The 20,800-nt window shown below is 48.6% G+C and overlaps 1 protein-coding gene across 3 annotated transcripts in view; it reads left to right on the top strand.

The window, feature by feature from the left end:
* LOC126521915 (uncharacterized) overlaps nt 1-18,830 on the top strand; it is a 227,000-nt gene extending 208,170 nt beyond the window's left edge. For 2 of the 3 annotated variants that reach the window (XM_050170656.3, XM_055066174.2), the window contains 8 exons: nt 1,274-1,459; nt 1,581-1,743; nt 3,483-3,654; nt 4,573-4,678; nt 6,208-6,433; nt 7,179-7,310; nt 8,963-11,675; nt 13,132-18,830. In XM_050170656.3, coding sequence (XP_050026613.1) covers nt 1,274-1,459; nt 1,581-1,743; nt 3,483-3,654; nt 4,573-4,678; nt 6,208-6,433; nt 7,179-7,310; nt 8,963-11,646 — 3,669 coding nt within the window. In that variant the 3' untranslated portion in view covers nt 11,647-11,675; nt 13,132-18,830. The remainder of the gene's footprint in view (nt 1-1,273; nt 1,460-1,580; nt 1,744-3,482; nt 3,655-4,572; nt 4,679-6,207; nt 6,434-7,178; nt 7,311-8,962; nt 11,676-13,131) is intronic. The other variant, XM_050170658.3, reaches the window with a different exon arrangement.
* The last annotated feature ends 1,970 nt before the right edge of the window (nt 18,831-20,800 follow it).

The following is a 20,800-nucleotide window of genomic DNA, read 5'->3' as shown; positions in this document are numbered from 1 at the left end:
TACACTGAAGATACCTAGAATTTGTCTTCTCTTTGCCACCGTATACGTATAAATAAAGATCGGGGATTGAAAGAAAGCGCAAAGACAGGACTTCAGATTAATCACGCCCGCTAGACAAGGCGCAGCATGTCTACGACTTGGCACTCAAGTCTGTCGCATTCGGGTACTGTAGACGAGCTGTGGCTTTCTAGGCTGATGAGCTGTGAGGCCAGGACGCCAGGGCATTTGCTTCGAGGATAAAGCGAGCGATCTTCCGTTCTACCCAATGCCTCTTTACAGTACTTCGTATACTCCTTAACGAGCATGTGTCTCAGTGCCGAGTGCCTGTGCACCGTCACCCCCCCCCCCAAAAAAAAAGGATATACAAAGTAAAACTTAAAAATAAATAAAATAAAGAATTAAAAAAATGAAGAATACATGCTCCAAGGCTTAAACCTCAATATAGGAGAGAGAGATAAAAGCTTTAATGATATGCTGGAGGTGTTAGCCTGGCTGTCCGCTTGACATGCTACTCCAGGTACTGGGTGGTGCCCATGGCAAAGCAGCACCTGCGCGTTACGCGCCACGAAAGCGCGGCTGACATTCCTGCGCGTCACAAGCCCCGACGAAATTTTCTAAATATTTGTGTGTAGAGAGAGAGAGAGAGAGAGAGAGAGAGTTGTGTGTGTGTGTGTGTGTGTGTGTGTGTGTGTGTGTGTGTGTGTGTGTGTGTGTGTGTGTGTGTGTGCGCGTGTGTGTGTGTGTGTGTGTGTGTTTGTGTGTGTGTGTGTGTGTGTGTGTGTGTGTGTGTGTGTGTGTGTGTGTGTGTGTGTGTGTGTGTGTGTGTGTGTGTGTGTGTGTGTGTGTGTGTGTGTGTGTGTGTGTGTGTGTGTGTGTGTGTGTGTGTGTGTGTGTGTGTGTGTGTGTGTGTGTGTGTGTGTGTGTGTGTGTGTGTGTGTGTGTGTGTGTGTGTGTGTGTGTGTGTGTGTGTGTGTGTGTGTGTGTGTGTGTGTGTGTGTGTGTGTGCTATCAAGTATTTATCCCTGTATATATCAGGGAGACAATGAGTCTTGCCATGCCCAAGTTTTAGACGGATCAAAATACGTTTATGTATTGGCGTCCACATTAAGATAAGCCAAACACTCTGCCAAATTCGTGTATCTAAAAAAGAAGAAACTCTGCAGTCCTCGGAAAAAGATTTGTTAGAAAAGAAAATGAAGAAAACGAGAAGTTGATCTTGTAAGCGATGCAGTAATTAGAAAAAGTGTCGAGTTTCTTGATCGTCCCGGTGCAGGACCTCCACCGTACGGGTTGCAGCCTGTTCAGCGGCGAACAAGCGGAGCAGAACCAGGCGCTACTCAAGCGGGTCCTGCTGGCGTACGCGCGTTGGAACAAGTCCGTGGGTTACTGCCAGGGCTTCAACCTGCTCGCCGCCTTCGTCCTGGAGGTGGTGGAGTGGTGCGACCAGGATGCGCTCAAGGTGCGTGAGACGCAAGGGAAGGAGAGATAAAAAGAGAAAAAGAAAAAACTCGGGCACAACTTAAGCGGCACCCATTTTTTCGACTGCTGAAACTCCTACCAAGTGATGACGATCTCTGCAGATGATGATCTACCTGGTGGAAGGCGTGCTTCCGGAGGGATACTTCGCCAACAACCTTCGCGGCCTGTCCGTCGACATGGCCGTGTTTCGCGAGCTCCTCCGGTTGAGGCACAGCAACTTGGCCACGCATCTCGACAGGCTTCAGGCAGGGGAGAGCAAGGCCGGTCAGTGTAGCATCGAGCCCATGTTCTGGCCACCGTTTGACTTGACTACGGTGTTCTTACACTGCGACAGCAGTTAAGAATTCAGAATTGGGTTTGGTCCGCCAGTGCGGTCCGTTCGGTTATGGTGCGTCGTCATGCCTGAATATTATACACATAATTTTACTGTGACAGCACTTCGTGGAGCAAAACACGGTTCGCTCTGGCCGCTTCGTTATGTCGTGAAGTGCGCCGTCCTGCCGTCGTCGTGCCCACACTGTTGTCATTGCTGCCACTATATCTACCTCATCTCATCTGTTGGGGACACGGACGGTATTGTAGGAATATTGCGCAGAATTGGCGGCATTGGGGATTCGGGCACAACTGCTATCGCACTGAGTTCCCAGTCGAAGGAGTAGTAGTTCGCTGCGTTTACTATTATCACATGTCGCATGCAGAAAAATACAAGCACTTAACAAACAGATAACCGAAAGCTTCCCTGTGGTTCTATGTAAATATAAAGCAGAAACTTTTCCTATACGATGGAATTCTTTTACGAACTGCGCAAGACGCAATCACCGCTCTGCAGGGTGTTAAATGCGTACTAAGACTTGAGACGTGTTATTCAAACCTGCACGAGTTTTCCAGTCTTTGTAGCGAACCTGAAATCCAATTTGACCTTACTTCATAAGTTTCTTGAGCTGCGCCATGCACTGGGCATTTGGAACCTCGCTTCGTCATGACAGACGCTCTACTAAGTCTTCGGTAGTCACGGGCTAGCTGGTACATTGACCTTGAAAACTGAGTTTGTGCAACGCAAACCTACAAAACAGAAACATACACAACCGAGATTCGCCCGTCTACTTCGCTTATGTTCTTACATGTCGTGTCTATTTGCGCTGCACAAATTCACTTTTCAAGACAAATGTATAGTTGACTGCCACTTTGTGCGTTTGTTTACGCTACAGCTGCTCAGAGCTGGGCGAGTTGACTGCTGGCATTGTGACGCATGTTAACAACGCCAAGAAAGCAGAGACCCAAAGTGCGCAGGACGAGGGCTCGACATCGACTGGATTGACGACAAGAAAGATTGCACGCTTCAAGTGCTCTCATCCGCGTGGAAATTCGGCAACACCTCGCTCGTGCTCACACATCACCCATGCTTTCCATGCATCCTCTTACTCAAGCAAAATCAAAAAGGGGGCCCACAGAGGCAGTAGCACACAGTGGCATAAATGTTACAAACAGGGATGAGGCGCCTCTGAAAGGCTGGCCAATGTTTCGATAGGAGGACCTGTCCTTTGACGAATATAGGCCCTCCTGTCGAAGCGTTGGCCAGCCTTCCTAAGGCACATTATTCCTGTTTGTAACTTTCTTACTCAAGCAAGGAAGTATATTTTTTAGAGCTCGATAGGTGAAGTACTGGTGCATTTCTCTGCTTTTTTGTATTCAGGAAGCCTCATAAAGTATACTATTGCGCTTTTTTTCCCACCTGTACTTACCCAGTGCATGTGTGTTGTCAGACATCGGCATGTAAAACAATCTCTTAAAATGTTCCGCTATATATAGTGACAGCTCCCGAACCTTCGTTGGTTCAGGTTCAGGACATTTCGAGACCCTTAACGAGCTTTGTTCGCGTATTCTTCGTCCTATGTCCTATCTCTCATGCGGCGCGCGTGAACACAGGCCTACTCATGAAGGACAAAGAGCTCGACTATACTTATAACCAACATGTTGTGGGCGCGTGCCCTTCTCCTGCGCAGGTCTGAACTACGAGCCCCCGCTGACGAACGTGTTCACGATGCAGTGGTTCCTGACGCTGTTCACCACGTGCCTTCCGCGTTCGCTGGTAGTGCGCGTGTGGGACCTCATCCTGCTGGAAGGAAACGAGGTGCTCCTGCGCACCGCCATCACCATCTGGGAGGGGCTCGCAGAGTGAGCACTTCACCGCACCACGTGCGCTTCGCTGCGGCGCTTCGGTGTTCTACGTGCTTGCCTCTCTTCGCCTTCGCGAATAGCAAACGCCGTGCAACCATATCTGGACGTTGAGCAAAACGTGAACAAGGTGAATTCACCTTGTTCACGTTTTGCTCATCGTCTTGAATTTCCATCTCCCGCATTCCCCGTCTCATATCTGGACGTGAATGCCAGTGTGGACAGCTGAGATCCCTGCGCTGTGATCTGTTTCCGAATGGCGTGGCACAGAGATCCAGGCTGGTGCCGACGTGAGCAAGTGAAGATGAGCCGCGGGTTACTCCGCGTCAGCGCGTCGTTTGCTCAGTCGTCTCGCTCCTCGGTGACGATTGTGATAGCGATGATGTGGAAGAAAGAAGGCATGTAGGAGCAACCCCTTTTAAACTTGCGGTTGGCACAGGTCACCGAGTTTGTGTTTACTATCCTCCTTGTCCATCACGCTATTGAGAAATGTAGAATACACGAATACCAGCCTTCAGCGGTATCGCGAATGTTTGTCTCGTAATCGCGATGCAAAGCTCTAAATAAATAAAAAAAAATGAGCGACACAATGAGATTCGTAGGAGTATATATTTCGTGAGTGACGAAGCTAGCTCCCATAACGTAATGTCATTTCGACGATTTTGCCACGGCGGGCTTCACTGCTATATCATCGCCAACGTCTTAAATCACCGATACCATACGACGAAATTCTGGAAAATACAGGCACATTCGTCACTAAAATTGGGACTCAACGATTACAGTGGCGCGCGCAACATTAAACTGCTTCCAGAAGGTTTTTCGAAGCACGGCTTGTTGAAACGTTTTCAGCTAAACTTGAGAATTTTGAAGCCAGTTTTGTTTTATTTTATTTTTTTCTTGCATATCTCGTACGGACAGCCGCATCATGACCGTGGGAAGCGCGGACGAGTTCTACAGTGTGATGGGCGTGCTCACCCGGGAGATGGTCGAGTTCGGCGTCAAGGACCCCCACGAATTCATCGTGGTGAGACTGACTCCGCTTTAGTGCTCGTCTGGCATATCCAGCATGTCCAGCATGTCCAGTATGTGAAATAAGAGGAGTATCTGGTGCCTCCTACAGGCTCCAACATCTCACATCTAATGAGAAACAGTCTCTATAGTCATTTAATATAGCTTTGATACATAAGGACCCCCACGAATTCATCGTGGTGAGACTGACTCCGCTTTAGTGCTCGTCTAGCATATCCAGCATGTCCAGCATGTCCAGCATGTGAAAGAATAGTAGTAACTGGCGCCTCCTACAGGCTCCAACATCTCACATCTAATGAGAAACAGTCTCTATAGTGATTTAATATAGCTTTGATACATAAGGACTCCCACGAATTCATCGTGGTGAGACTGACTCCGCTTTAGTGCTCGTCTAGCATATCCAGCATGTCCAGCATGTCGAGCATGTGAAAGAATAGTAGTAACTGGCGCCTCCTACAGGCTCCAACATCTCACATCTAATGAGAAACAGTCTATATAGTGATTGTTGTAGCTAGATGTGATTAGCGGATGTAATGCAGACGCTGTGGCATTCGATAGCCTAATCCACGTACAAAATCTTGTAAATGTCCTAACAAGCGCTTGTTAAATTTCTGGTCGACAATAGTTCTCGTGTGCTCGCATACGATCGTTTAAACAGTTTAACGAGAAGAGCGTGATGAAGCTAATCTTCTTTACTGCCCGTCTAGACGCTTATAAGCTTTGTAGGACTAGGTACCTAACTACAGGGCTGAGAACCCGATTTTGCTTGCAGTGAACTTCGCCAACTCCCGCTTATTATCTAGAGGCTGCGCAAGTACGCAATGTTCGAAAAAGGTGTAAACTGAAGCTTGAAAAGCGCAAAATTTTAAAGCTCATTTTAAATGCGAAGCTGGCGTAATTTTATTCACAACTGAAACCAAAATCGGGCTGCTGAAGACCATATAGATTAGATGTTACCTCTACGCTCTGACCTTTGAAAACAGGATTTAATCGGAGAGTGCCAGACGAACTATATTATAGACCATATAGTTAGGCGCACTGCATGTAGGTGCAGCGCGCGTTTATTATCGAAAGCCTGACGTGGGACAAGTGAAGAAGATTGTGACGCGAGGAGATCGCTACATATTTAAAATATTAACGATTATTTGCTGTAGCTATATACGCGTACACGCAATGATGTCTCAGCTACTAATCCGTGTTCCCCCTTCTTTTGCTCTCTCTTTCCATGTCCTCGCCATCACGTCATCGGACGGCCCCTGTAACAACTCATCCCAACTGCTGCATCGGGGATCTGCTTGCTCGGTGTGTGACGACTTGCCCGTCATCCTTCCATTCTCTGGCTTGCCGTCCTTCCCGGATCCTCGGAACGGTGGCCTTCCTGCCTTTGTTGGATCACGACACCTTCTCAACGAACTCCAACTGCCATCGGCCGCATCCCTGGGTTGCAATTTGACTTTTGACGTCGCCGACGCTGCGACGCATTGGCCCGTGCGTCCATCGCACTGCGGGTGTCGCCCCCTGCAGGCCATCTGCGACGTGTCCAGGGTGCCTATCCCGCAGCTCTCCGAGTTGCGCGACCGCTACACGTACAACATCAGGCCCCTGCCGCCTCCGACGGCGCCGAGCCGCCACGGGCTCTGGCTCTTCCTGGGTGACGACGAGGACAACGACGCGGACTCGGACCACCAGATGATGGTGGCGGCTGCCTTCTGCGGCATCTCGAACGCCTTTCTCGTGGCTAAGAACAGAGGTGAGCAAGCGAAGCTTTCGAAGAGCAGCGCGCACCTAATCCGTACCTACAGGTTTCGTAAACGTGGACCGTGCACGCAACAACGTACCACGCGCAGCAGCCTCTGTCTGTGCGACGGGACTGATGAGCGACGTGCCAGTTTAGCCGAAAGTAATGTGAAGGTCGTAAAAACTGTGGTGAAACGACGCGCCCACATGAAAAATAAGAAAGATTGACAGCGAATGATGGTATAGATCGCGATTGAACATATCATTTTGTATGATTGGATTCAGTTTTTTTTCTCTCTCTCTTTCTGCATGATAGTTTTTGTATGAAGTTATTGCACCTTACGCATGTTATATATCTTTCTCTGCCTACGTTGTGTGTATATGCGTGTGCAAGCGAAACTGTATATTCCGGACACCAAAATAACACGTGCTAAGTGCTCTATTGTCTACTGCGGTACGGCAGAAACCGTATTACAAATATTGTGTGTTCTTTTCTGTAGCGGGAAACCTGTCACATTTATTTTCTCGACCTTCGTCTCATTGAGTAGATGGAAATATTACTATATATCTTCGTGCTTGTTGCGACTGAAATTGAGCAAACCGACCCTAACATTAATGAGATAAGCAGATTAAAGTTTACCTTGGCTGTCGTAAGCCTATGCACTAGCGTAAAGGCTCGCTAGAAGTACGGATTCTTAATTCATTGCGTACACTAAGCAAACTAAATGCGCTTTCTTTGTCTCGTCCTAAAATCCTAGGCCAGGGAGCCGTCCACGCTTCCCTGCCTAGCCCCTTGGACCCGAGCCGGATGACACTGGACATCTCGACACTCAAGAGACAGTACTCGAGACTCAGACAGCGGCAACGCCAAGCGCACATCATTCTCACGAGTGAGAAAATTTAATAGTTTCTTCTGCTTTTGGTGCTTTTATTCTGTTCATAAAGACCACCAGACTCGGACCTGGATTAAACTGGATAAAGTCGTGTAGAAATTCGTAATCCCTCTCTACATATTATGTTCGTCTGTCTCGCTCTTATTCCTGGTACCTGCTTACAACGTCGTGTAATGGGTGACATACAGTTTTACAAGGGCGGAGGTAAATCTAGTCCCGCCGGTTTTTCCTAAGCACAGGATTAGGCCTAACTCCTAGCCTAGTTAACTAGGTGACTGAGTTAACCTAACATACAGGGTCCTGAATATTTCGCTGCGTGTGTTCGAAAAAAGGTTTTGCGCTCACCGCTGCACTGCTCTTGCTCAAATTTTGCATAACGATCGCATCTTGGCGTCGACTTCGTTTAATATAACACTTGGCATGATTACTCGCCTGTTTTTCAAGACAAGAATAAAAAACTGGCTTCGTCTATCCGAAAAATGGCGTCCGCATAGCCGGTCCTAGCACAGACTTGTATCGCCACCTGCCGGCAGCCGCAGAAAGCAGCGTTTCAGACAGGGTTGCCGCGTGTTGCCCGCTCCTGGAACACGCGACTGCCCTCCCTGAAACGCTGCTTTCTGCGGCTGTCTGCGGGCGTCGACACAAGTTTATGCTTGCGCCGCAATTGCCGGCAGCAGCTCGCATCTCCATAAGTGCAGGCAAATTTGCACTTGTTAGAAAAAAAGAACTGGCTAGTAATCGTGCAAGTGTTTATTAAACGAAGTCGACGCCAAAATGCGATCCGTCTGAAAAATCTGAGCAAGAACAGTGCAGCAGTGAGCACAAAACCTTTGTTCGAACACTTGCAGTGAAATATTCAGGACTCTGTATAGGCTTAGCGTTAGGCTTAAGAGCTGAGAACAATGGCGTCGGGTAAATGGTTCCGCAGTATTGCATGGTTTATGTTTATACATCATATTCGAACCTACCAAAATTAGGGTGAGTTGATATGCATTCATAGCTGGGAAAGGTACAAGCAGTGCGGAAAAAAATGAAACACAGACCCACGGGCAGAGAAATTGACAGAACGATTGCAGCGCTTGTTCTGTCTGTTTCTCTGCCCTTCTATCTGTGTCTTCTTTCTTTCGCGGTGCTTGTAGCTTTCGCAACCCTGTATACACTGTACTAGCTTTGCAAGAAAATTTTGCTAGAAGTCGGTTGGCTAGTAGGTGAGGCTCCTGTGTATACCTGTGTACTGTGTACAATGTTGGAAACACAGAACACCCGTTTTCGCAACCAAAGAACAGTCATCTGACGTGATTCATTTGTGGAATCATGAAAACCAGCGCACGAACACACGGACCAAGAAAAGAGGACGAGACTTCGCAGGAGACAATTTTCGGTTCGTGTGTTTGTGGTACTGGTTTGTGCGACGCCATCCCACTGACTCTCCCAGCTTATTGTGCTTGAACGATTTGAAGCCAGATTTTTTATTCGCGGTCGTCACTTGTTATACTCGGCAGTGCAACGCACCGTGTGTCTCCGTAGTGGACCTTTAATTGGCTTTCACTGACACAAACATCAAAACATTGAGCTACGGTCTCTAGTGTTTATAGCAGCTTGAGTTTCGATGGGATGTCAATTTTGTCGTGTTATTACTTTGCTCACAGGCAGCCTCCAGGCTCCCGCCTCGGCGCGCCCCCATAGGCTATCGACCGGTGTTCCCGTAAACAACCTTCTGGCCGGCCAGAAGCCAATCGTACGTAGGTCACGGCCGCCGCCTCCGACGCACGCTGTGCCCAGCGGCTTGCCGGCCAGCTACACGACAACACTGGCGAGTGGAGCCACAACTACGACACGAGTGTCCTCTCGTCTCGCCGTACCGGTTTCGACGACATCGAGCACATCGCCTTCGAGCTCGCCAGTTGCCAGCGCCCGTTCCGCTTCAGCCGCCGCCGCGTGTAAGGCCGCGCGAAAGGCGTCGCCTCGAGTGACAACGAGAGATCCAATCCCCGTCGAAACGCTTTCGTGGGAGCAAGCCAAGAAGCTCAAGGCTGGGAGAGACGACAGTAGCAGCAGCTCGAGTTCTTCGTCTACAGAACTCTGCGACGACAAGAACAACAGGTCTTCGTCGCCCGACGAAGCGCCTCCCGTCAGGAAGGGAAGCGCCGAGAAACAAGTCAACGACGCCGACTCGAAGGTCCCGCCGTCTATGCCGGAAAAGAAGCCCTCGCGCCGGTTAAAGAACGGAACTTACGACGACACTTCCGACAGTTCATTGTCATCTTCGTCGTCCTCCGAGGAGGACGAATGCCGCGACAGGCGGGCCAAGCGTCGCCACGATGGTCACGACGCTGAGAGCGCGCAGCCGAAGCCTCCGCGACGTCTGGCTGAAGGGCCTAAGCCCGTTGCGAATGCCGCGACAAGAAAGTCGGGTGCCCGCGCTGCCTTGGTGAGGCACCGGGAACCGATAAGTCTAGACGATGACGACGACGGTTCCTACAAACCGGATGACGAGAGCGACGGCTCAAGAAACTCTTCGTCGGTCAGCTTGTCTTCAGAAGAAGAAGAGGAGGAGGAGCAACCTTGCTCGAAGGTGGAAACTGTCAGTTCTTTAGCAGAGGTGTCTTCTGCGATAGATGACTCGTCGCGCTCTTTAGGAGAGGAACGTCCACAAAAGCACGCCCCCGACTCCCTAAGTTCGGAGACAGAAAGCTCGAGAAACACGTTCTCCAACATGGTGCTCTCCGGTTCGGACAAATACAACATTAGGACGTCCTCCGAGGCGTCGAGCTGGAAATCTTCAAGTGACGCCTGTCTAACGACGTCCTCGTCGAGCGGACCGCCACCGCCGTCGGAAACCGGTAGCCGGAAGCCATCTGACGAACGTGCAAATAACTGCAAAATTTCGGACGAAGAGTTCCAGAGGTTGTCCAAAAAGTTCAGCCAGTCGGCGCTCTCCGATCGGCAGGCTCAGCGAATGGCACTGCGAAACACCAGCCGACGAGGAACTGACGAACTGGGTTCGCAGCGGCTCTCGCCCAACATTGACAGGTCCTCCTCAGAGGACGTGGACAGGAAGCTCTCGCTAGGGTCTCCGCCGCGGTGGCCACCGAAGCGCACCAATACCTCGGACGAAACGAGCGGCGACTCGCCTTCAACGGAACTGGACAGGTTTCGCAGGGACTCCAGCAAACGGGGTTCGGCGAGTAGCGAGGTCAGCGTGTCCTCGCGAGAACTGAGAAAATGGTCCTACTACAAGTACGACAGCAGGAACACTTCTAACGACGTCAGCTGGAGATCGTCTGACACCGACTACCAACAGTCGTCACTTCGTTACGAGAGGTCCATCTCGGAAGAGGCTGACGATGGCGACGCAGCAGCCGGAGACGGCGTACCTCTCAGACCTCGCCTAATGAGAGACGACAGGACATGCTCGTTCAGGGCCAGCCAGGAATCTATCGATAGCCGGCTGCTGCCCTACGACTCGTCGTCAGGCCGAGAGTCGATATTCCCCGGCGAGAAGCGACGCGGCTCATCGCTCACCTGCAACACGCTCACAACGCTGAACGAAATGACGTTCGAGAAAGCCGACGAGGACCTTAGTCAGGAAGCCAGCCAAGAAGCCAGCCATGAGGTGAGCCAAGACTGTGTTAAGTACAGCGAATCGAGCACTTCGAGCTCGCACCTAATGTCTCCTAACAAGGAACTTCGAAGATCGGCATTTTTGCTGGGACAGGAGGTGTCCCCGGACTCTGGCGTGCACACTGTGGCCGACAACGAGAGTAAAGCGGCCATGGACGAGGCTTCCGGGGACCACGACTCGGCGCAAGCGCCTTCCGGATATCCGCGGTCTCCTGAAGGGGCACCCCGCAAGTCCTCGCTCAAGTTCGACGCCTCCAAGTTCTTCGAGAGTCTGGCTCACGCGACATCGACGACGCGAGGTGCCCGCTGTGCGTCCGAGGGCTCAGCGACGGCGCTGGGAGCTCACTCCGGCGAAGAATCGGCTAGGCCTAAGACCGCTCGGTCACTGAGCACAGACGCCACCATGATGACCCCAGGACAGTCTTGTGGCTCGGGTGTGGTCGGCGGCGACGGGACTACGACGACGTCGCTTCCGTCGATTCGGCGACAGAGATTTCTTTCAGGTGACGTCGGCGACACGCGGGTCACTCCTCCGACTTCACCGAGGCGTTCGCTGGGCGAGAACTACAACCCGTTCCCCACGCGAAGACCCTCGTTCACCGGCTGCATCAGCGACTTCAAGGTGAAGTTGGGATTGTACTCTTCGCAGGACAAGCCGGCAATGGCCCCGGCTTCGAATGGTTGTAAGACGACTTCCGTGAAGAGGTAACCAACAGCCCAAGATGCATTCCGTTTTAGGTAAGCGCATTTCGTTACTCGTGTCGATTATAAAAGTAAAATTGATGGCCTGATCAGTGCAACGTGAACACCGTGTCGATATAGCCACCGCATGTTCGATGAACGTATAAGCTTGAGCAACAAAACATCAAGTAGAGGAACAAATAACTTAAATGTAGGCCTCTTGAGAGAGCGGCGCACTCACAGCGACGTGGCAACGTGTAGAAAGACACTCAGTTTTTCATGAAAGCTCGCTATTGCTAGACTTTTGCCTAGCAATACGTCTGGCATTTCACCGCTCATGAAGGCTGAAATACGACACAGTGCGAGTGCGGAAGACACATCTGATGCACAGTGAAAGCTGGTTACACACAATTTCCTTGCACGTGCCACGAAAGGTTGCAGAAGGTAGTGTCTAATCCTCATGTGGAGTCTGTAGCATGCTCGTCATGCCACCCGGCAGGCTTCTTTGGCAGTCACTAAAGAGGGAGTTGCCCCTCTCTCTGTCACACACAAAACCCACGCTTGTAGTATAACACAGCGTGAATATCGAAGTGTGTGCCGTGTGTCTTGCTTCTCTGGCGTCTCGTGATTTCTGGGCCGCCTAAGCCACGATTTTTCACTTGTTCGCCTGCAAACACTAGCTTAATAATTAAAGAATTCGCCGACATACCCTCTCTGTAGCATTCAGAATATTCAAATAGCGACTACAGCGCATAAAGCTCAATTGCGGAAGCCCATACGCGCCAACCGTGAGTTATAAGAATGAGACATCAGCGACTGAGCCTTACCTGTCATGTTTATTTTAGGGCAATTAGTATTATTAGCCTACTTCAGCCACTGTGTGTATGTCTATCTATGAATCTATCTTTATCAATATAATCAATTAATATAAAGTGACCCTAAAGATGTATCCAGTGGTGGGCGTATTCGAACCCGCGTCGTACGTGTTAGCGAGTTCCTCGAGCACAGCAGCCCGACACTTTAGCACTGCGCCACGAATGCCCACGAATGCCCCCGCTCTGCTCCGTGGCGTCGCAGCCAATGGGAAGTCCGTCGAGGAGCGCGCGTGGCGTGGCGTCGCAGCCAACCGGAATTTAGGTGCCGTTTCGCTGCTACAGACGCCAGACGCAGGCTTTCTCGCTCATTGAGCCATTTGGCGCTTTCGCGTCAATAAAAAGAAAGTGTCAAATACTTTCCGGACTAAGCTTGCAGCTTGAAATGGTAGACTGTCTTGCGCGCTTGTGCAATAGGTTTAAGGCGTAACTCTAAACTCGAGAAGAATGTCAGTTTCTCGCAGTTACATCATTCCGAAAACGCCAAGGTTACAAATGCAAAAGACGCGTTCCTGCTTATTCTGACTTGTTCTCGTGTAAACTCGCTCCAATACCAGGAGCGTTGCTTCGGGGACGCAGTCTTGCGAGAACGGCAAATTCTCAAACCCCGATCTCTTTTCTTTTTCTCTCTCTCTCGACAGGTCGCCGGGTGCCGAGTGCGCGAGGATGCGCGCGTGCGTGAGCCTTCGCAGCGGCTGTACTGTGCCGCGCTGACCTCTCTCTTATCATACTGCCGTGTGGGATCCTCTTACGCTAAGACGCTGTGGGCAACGCAAGAAACAAAAACAAAGAGCTAACGCCGAGAACTTCACAACGAAGTTTTGGCTGCAGTGCCTGGACGTGTTTACAGGGATGCCTGATTACCTGTGCTCCATTTTCTTTCTGTTCCCGCGTCCTTTCATTTTTGTTGCTGTTCTCTTTCGTGTTGTGTCTGCGAAAATGTTGGCCGGATGTCTCGCATAGACAAACTATCATTATCCGCGAATGACGTGGCGGTCGTTCTTATTGAGTGCTTCAAGTTCAATCACCGACGCTAACCGCGTCTGCTCGCTCGTAACAGGTTGTCGATTATCTCCATTTCCCAGCTGCCATACCAAATTGATTGTTGACTTTTCGCGAAATCTCTGCTGATCGCTGGCCTCTCTTTTATATGCATATATATATCTTCCATTTGTGGGATGGATGGCGCAACGTTAAGCTGTTACGGATGTTGGATGGCTGCACTGAGGCAGCACATCGCCATTGTCTTTGTTTATAGTCCATCACTGATAGCGTGGTAGACGTTTACTGTGGCTTTTAAAGTAATGTGCGCCTGCGGAACTCTGTCTCCAAATGCGTCACAAACTCCTACGGCACGCCGACGTCGTGTTGCCTAACCTTGCCGAACCGATTGCTGTCATGAGACGAGCGTAACGCGTTAACGGGCTTCAGAATCGTGGCAAATATCGGCCAATCACTCAGTAACAGAAAGGATAAGCTTAGGAGTGTTTTCGAAGTTCCGAGTGACACGAAGTCATGAAGAAAGCATATTGAAAGATTTATTATACTTCAAGTCTTCTGACAGGTGAATAATCATATGACAAGATGAGAATGTGTCAGCCACAAGATGACGTCGAAAATACGGCGAGGTCCGGAGGAAGGGGGAGGTGAAAGGAAGGGAATGGGGGGGGGGGGGCTTGAATCTGCCCTAAATGTACACAGATTACTGATTTGAGGAAAAAGGCGAATGAATGCTTGTATTCTAATGAAAGTCATTCATAGCATTTCTGATGTGATATGCATTCATAATTCATATTGTGGCGTACTTTGTCGAACTTTTACGAACCTACAAATATAGTGACTTGCAACTGAATTTGATTTGTTATTTTTATTATTTTCATTTTTTGATTCCTCTTGTTTGCTTTCAGCAGCCTTCAGAACTTTAAGCGGGTTTGAAGAGCTCTCCTTGTGGCAAATCAGTTCCGCGGGAATAAGTTTCATTAACCTTGAAATCACAGCAAACGTGCTGCACTCTTAAGAAATATTTGCGCTTACCAGAATGAACCGTTAGCCGTTTTTCAGGGCATGTTAAACGGCGGCGTGGCTTCGGAATATTGGTGGTGTTAGCTAGTCGTGCGCTTAGAGGAATTCCTGTGCCACACAGAAGGGACGTGTCCAGCGTGCGCTTAGGCATTTGGAGACGATGATTGCACGCCACGAATACGTGCACCTCATCGCAAAGCTAGACAGCGGGCGACTGCCAACGGTGATCTACATTCCTGCAATGTGGCGTACTGAAGCGCAAATGGCTTCCGTAAGAATTCAAAATTCAGTCCTCTGGTAGCTCTGTAACATTTTCGCCGGCGGTGCTAGACACTTTGCTTCTCGCATGCACTTAGCCTGCTTGTTCGTGGCTGTTGGTTTAACATTACGTACTTTAATTTCTGTTTCACTTCGTTCCTCATCACAAAGTGAATACGTGCGATTTTTATGTCGGCTCACTTGTGCTCGTTGAGCAAGCCTCGCGTAAGAAATCGCTCTTCCTCACTTCCAAGGATCGCTTTGTTCTAATCCTGGCGTTTTTGAATGCGTCAAATTAGTGTTTGTTTGTATGTTTATAAACGAACGCTTGTGTGGTGTATTGAAATTCATAAAGAGGTACCGAGCAGTTGCCCCAGATTGTAACGAGCGCTTAAGCGTTTAATTAGGCGTGACCGGTAGACGCTACGTTCAAGCTAGGATTCATGTGCCACCTACGTCGGGAGTGACGAATTGGGCTTGCCACGTGAACGCAGCGGATGAAGCGCTCACATTGTTTGTTTCTCTGTTATCGTATTCTCGCGCACATTCCATTTTTGATGCTATGCAACTGCTTGTTGAAAGACTAAATAAACTATGTGGTGTGTCCCAAAGGGGTCATGCGGTCAGGTGTTGATGAGGCTATGTTTAAAGATTACTTGATTAGAATCGGTTGATCATTTCTTCGGCAGGAAGAGATTACTTATCAGATGAGAAATGCACAGCTGAAAACAGTTTCCTTTTCTGACTTTTCGGACGCCCAAGTTGTGGCAGGGATGACGTTACGCTGTGACGTCACAGATTTTGCTACGTGAGAATTTCCACCTTGTTTTTTTTTTTTTTCTTGCGATGCAAAAATGATTCGCTGCGTAAATTTTTCTCGTAAGATAGAATTCAATTCTTTTTAATAACGAAAACTGTTCAGCCTCGTTCTGTAGCGTCTGCAATTTATGACGTCACAGTTAGCTGGTTCCTGAATGCGAGAGTCGCGTCGCCACCGGCTCTTCACTTTTACATCGGTGGCATAGGAAGTCAGTACTTGTCATGGTAGACACCTGCTTTCGCAGAGCGTATATGGCTAGATTAGTCTGCCGACAGACGACAAATCCTTCTCATATGTTGCTTCTGACACTGAAGCACTGACGCTTTGGCTACGTGCCGTGATGTGATGCAACTGGAATTGCGTCGTCGTATTCATTCGCGAAGTCGCCCATCCGGAGCAAAATATACGCTAGAAACAGCCCAGCGATTTCTTTTTCGTGACGACCCATGGAAGCCTTCACCTTTGCCACAATATCTTGCGTAATACATCGTCGTTACATTGAAGCCAAATATTACGTTTTACCCTTGAACGTATTGAGATTTTGCTGTAGGAGTCACGAATTCCATCATTCCTGTTAATGGGTATAAGTTAATAGCATTCGTTGGCCGTCTACTTGGGCCGCACATTTTCCTTTTCAGCTAGTATTCTTTTGTGGGCTCTTTTATGTCGCATCAAAAATTTCACTTCTGTTGCTTTTATGTCATGGTCAAAAGAAAAAAAAAAGCGCGATCATTATGAGTGACATCTGCGCCCACTAGCAGTTTATTCTAAGGCATTATCACTAGTGTTCACGAGGAGGATCAGATCTTTCCATGTTTCTTACGTTGTGCGATGACCAAAAGTTGCGTTTTCTTTTCATTCTTTTTCGTCTCTTCGCTTTTTTTTTCTCTATTCTTACCACCAGGCATCGAGATGTCGCGTTCGGTGTGAGGAGTATATACACTTATGAGGCCATCTTGACGCTTCAACACACTCTCTCTCAATGTGATATTACAGATGTCTATTCGCTACTCTTTATCCCTCTCTCTTTCTTGATCTCTCTCTCTCTCTCTCTTGCATCGCCCATGTACTGTCACTCTATTTTCCTGTTCCCGACGTCCCTCTACAGCCACCGTATATCGCGAGTCGCCTTGAAAAATGTAGTGCGTAGCATGTTATAAGAACGTCCTTTTAGCGGCGTATTGAAGAGAGAGAAAAAATGCCTTGTGTGTATCGCTCTCGCGAGTGCAAGAGCTCCAGTAAGCTTTCCTCTATCCTATAATTAGACAACCTTTACGAGTTAAATGAGGCACGAAACTCTCGAAGGCGTCTATTCGACACCATTGTAGCATGGTTTAATGATCACAAAACAACGATGCGCGGAAAACGTTGATTGACGGCCAGGCTTCTCGACCGGGGCAGGCGTTGACGATGCAGTCAAAGCGAGCGCCTAGTGGTCACCGCTACGCTATCTTGATTCTTCTGAGAAAAGAAAAGAAAAGAAAAGAAAAGAAAAGAAAAGAAAAGAAAAGAATGGGAAGAAAGCCGCTTAAGTCGTTATCCGTGGCTGCCGCTTAGCTGTTCGCAATGCCTAGTGATGAAAATATTGCGGGATGACATAACGCCGCTTGAACTACATGCGCTCGCTTTTTTCCACGTGTCCGAGATGATTTCGCTGTACACGTGAAGTGATCGCCCGATTTTCTCCGAGGGAGGTTCGCACAGATATCATTGCGCTAGTAGAAAACATTGCTTGCGAAGGGACGCGTTTTTTTTTTTTTTTTTTTGCATTCTGTGTGGGAGCAAGACGCTCGTTATCCTATGTGAACAGCAACCTGAAAGTGAATTCGAGCATGCGTCTCAGTGAGTGGCGGCCAATAGACGGCTGTCCGGGATATTGCATTGGTTCACCTGACTGGTTACGTTTGCACGCAACCGAGAGGAATTCAGTGAGGATGAAGCTTCGGGAGAGTTTAATTCTGCATTTTGGTAAAGCTCGGCATTGCAACTATAGATACAAGACGCGGGTGTTTGTAAGTTGCGGTCCATTGCATGGTGAGATCTTGGGGAAAATAGGCTACTGAAGGGCCGGCTATCACGATCATAAAAACAAAATGAGCTCCAGCGACTAAGGAATCTAGGAAAAGAAAAACAAAAGAAACCGTCTTCCCGCTCACTCTAGGTTAATCAGAGCAAATCTAGTTACTATAATTAGCACCACAGTGGTGTACTCCGGATCAATTTCGACCCAGGATATCAATATATGTTCATAGGCACTGGTTTATCATAAGGGTGAAATGAACGCATGCTTATCACTTGATAGTAACCGCAAGCTGCCCGTTAGCTTGGCATGCGCTGATAAAGAACCGGTAACCTGCCTAACCTGTTCCCTATGGCGTATCTTCTCCTTTTCTCATATTTTGTCTTCTTTATACCATTGCTGCCATTTGCTGACATTCGCCGAGATTCGCTCCATGATGTCGAGAAACCCTCGATCTGGCACCATACAAAAAAATCAAGCACGTATTGCAGCAAATGCAAGCGTTTCAGCATTTCAGCAAAAATAATAATCCGGTGAAAATTTGTTTTATAAACCTTGCGCATTTAGCGTTGCCTCTGATTTACTCCTACTGGTTCAGATGACCTCACGTTCGAGGTCCAGGCGTGACCGTGCACGGAGAACTCATAAACAGGCTTGCCACATTTGCCGAGTTTCATCTGGTTGCCGCGCTTGCCGCCTTCTCGTGTCGCGCACCAGTGAGTTTGAATTTTTCGGAGCGTCGTCTCTGACTGCGCCTGAATTTATTCCACACCCCTCGAGCACGTGACCTCACGAGAGTGGTGAGCCCGTTGCATTGCTGTCTTGCGCCTCCTGTGGAGATGAGTCCTCCATATATTTGTGCACGCGTGCGTGAGTGTACATAATCTCGACCAGGAGCCGCGTCATCTCGCATTATCTCGTCTTCTAGTAGCCGTGTTCCCGTGTGTATGCTCTCCTTGTGGATATTGTATGGAGATTGCACGTCGTGGGGTGAGCGCGCATACTGGAGAAAAAAAAAAATGAAAGTGTCTACGTGGTGTGTGGTGTAAATATATCGTATATATTTGTACATAGGCATATACATATATTCTATTTTTCTTGTGCTTCGTTCGCTACTGTACATAAACACGCTCCTAAAGAAACCGATGTAAATTGAGAGAAGTTGGTTGCGTAAAAGGCGAATAAACATGCCACATTTTCTTGTGACGTGTCCTATCTGATTGCATGTGTTTGTTTACTTCCCGACTCAGCAGACTGCCTCGGCAGCCACCAGTTATTCTGACAGCTTGGAATGAATGAATGAATTTGAGAAAGTGTTCATATCAGCAGGTGATCTATCAGTGACATAAATATACGATCAGTAGCATTTGAAAAGACACTCTAGAGCAACATAAGTGCAATCTGGTGATGTACACCCTTGCAATTTTTTAACAATATCGCGCGAGCTTCGACCACACGGCATGTCAGTAGCCTTGTAGCGGTGAGGTGCAACCCTAAAGCGAACAGCGCCGCAGTATACATTCGAACTAGAATTCGTCTTGCACGACCGCACATAAAGTTGCCAATCCTGCAGTACTCGCCGCTACAAAGCCGTTGACACGCCTTGCGGTCGACACTCGCATGATATTGTTAAAAAATTGCGAGGCTGCACTTGCTGAATAATCAATCTGTAGTTATGCGGCAGTGAAAAGTGTCTTTTTTTTACATGATATTTAGAATATGGTGGCGCTTTTATGCAGCGCTGGCTACTCATTGTCGTTTAGAACAGGTATGTACTGAAAAAATAACGAACCCACACTCCAATGTGACAAAAATAAAACAGTCAGACTTGAAGTCTTGTGCCATAAATGCACAAAAAAGAAAAGAAGAAAGAAAGAACCAGATTACTGCAGAATTCACGTTAAACACACTGGAACGAAAGGAAACTGTAACATTAATTTTCTCTGCTATATAGTGTTCGTTATGAGCGAAAGATATGAATCCCTTACTGAATTTCGCACGGGAACCGCATCGCCGGTCGCGAGCAGATACAGCCAAAAACGGTAAGACTGGCGTTTCTGGTGTTTCACAGTTGAAATCTGAAAATTCACCTTAATTTAACAGTCATCTTTGGTGTTGCTATGAGGCTTGCAGCCGAGTCATCACTGACCACCTTACAACACAGGCACAAGAAAAAATTCAATGTGAAGTCGGGGACCGACAGATGGAGTAGCACACTGTATCATAGATTTCGCACAAATAGGGATAAAAACTCTCAGAAAGGCTGGCCAACGTTTAGATAGGTGGACCTCTCGAACGCCAAAGATTGGTCCACCTATCGAAACGTTGGCCAGCCTTTCTGAGGCACTTTATCCCGGTTTACGCAACTTCTGTCCCACAGGCGCAAGGGAAGGCTTTAGTTGAAAGGCAGCGCAAGTGAACGGGACAAGAAAGAAGAGACAGATAGGGGTAGGGCCATTGATTGTCGCATTCGTGTTATCTACATGTCTTTTACTACGACAGCAGCTAAGAGTTCGAAACTGCGTTGTGTCTGTCCGCCCGCCCCTTCCGTAGCGCTGGCGACACGGCTGGACGCGCTAACCACTGCGCTGTCGCGCAGCGTTGGTGCTGGGTAAGTTGTGCAAGGCTTGACGCCGCACACAGACTCTAAGAGTAGGGGCGTCTTTGCATGCATTTCGGAGGCCACAATAGGCAGCAGTACCGCAGCGGACGAGTATGAGGTCATGTGCATCGCACTAGAGGAGTTCGCGAGAAGGCGGTAGCGTCCGCTCCTATGCCATTCGGCTACAAATGAAAATAAAGGCAGGAAGAATCACTGAAACATGTTTCATTTTCGTTGCACTTAATGATTTTGTATGAAGTTGCCCAACACCACCCTTTTCTGCCGTGAAAAAGCACGTTTCTTTCAATCTATTCACGGGGTAGGTATTCAGATGAGTTTATGAACACTTCCGTGATTTCGTGTCTTTTGCTCCCTATACGCCCTGCATCTTTGCGCGTCTCTGGCACGATTTCTGCCGTTGTACTCCTTTTACAGGGCGCATTTCGATGACCATTTGTAGTGAGACTTACTGCTATAAGCTACGACGACATTCGTAAAGGACGAATACCGGCGCAAACTTCTGCCAGGCTTGATCCTCCTGTGCCATTACCCAACCACCTCCATCACCATTATACTATATGGTCACGC

This window comes from Dermacentor andersoni, chromosome 6 (assembly GCF_023375885.2).
Source record: "Dermacentor andersoni chromosome 6, qqDerAnde1_hic_scaffold, whole genome shotgun sequence".
Lineage (NCBI taxonomy): Eukaryota > Metazoa > Arthropoda > Arachnida > Ixodida > Ixodidae > Dermacentor > Dermacentor andersoni.
Note: the sequence above shows the minus strand (reverse complement) of the source record. Positions and strands in the feature narration are given on the sequence as shown.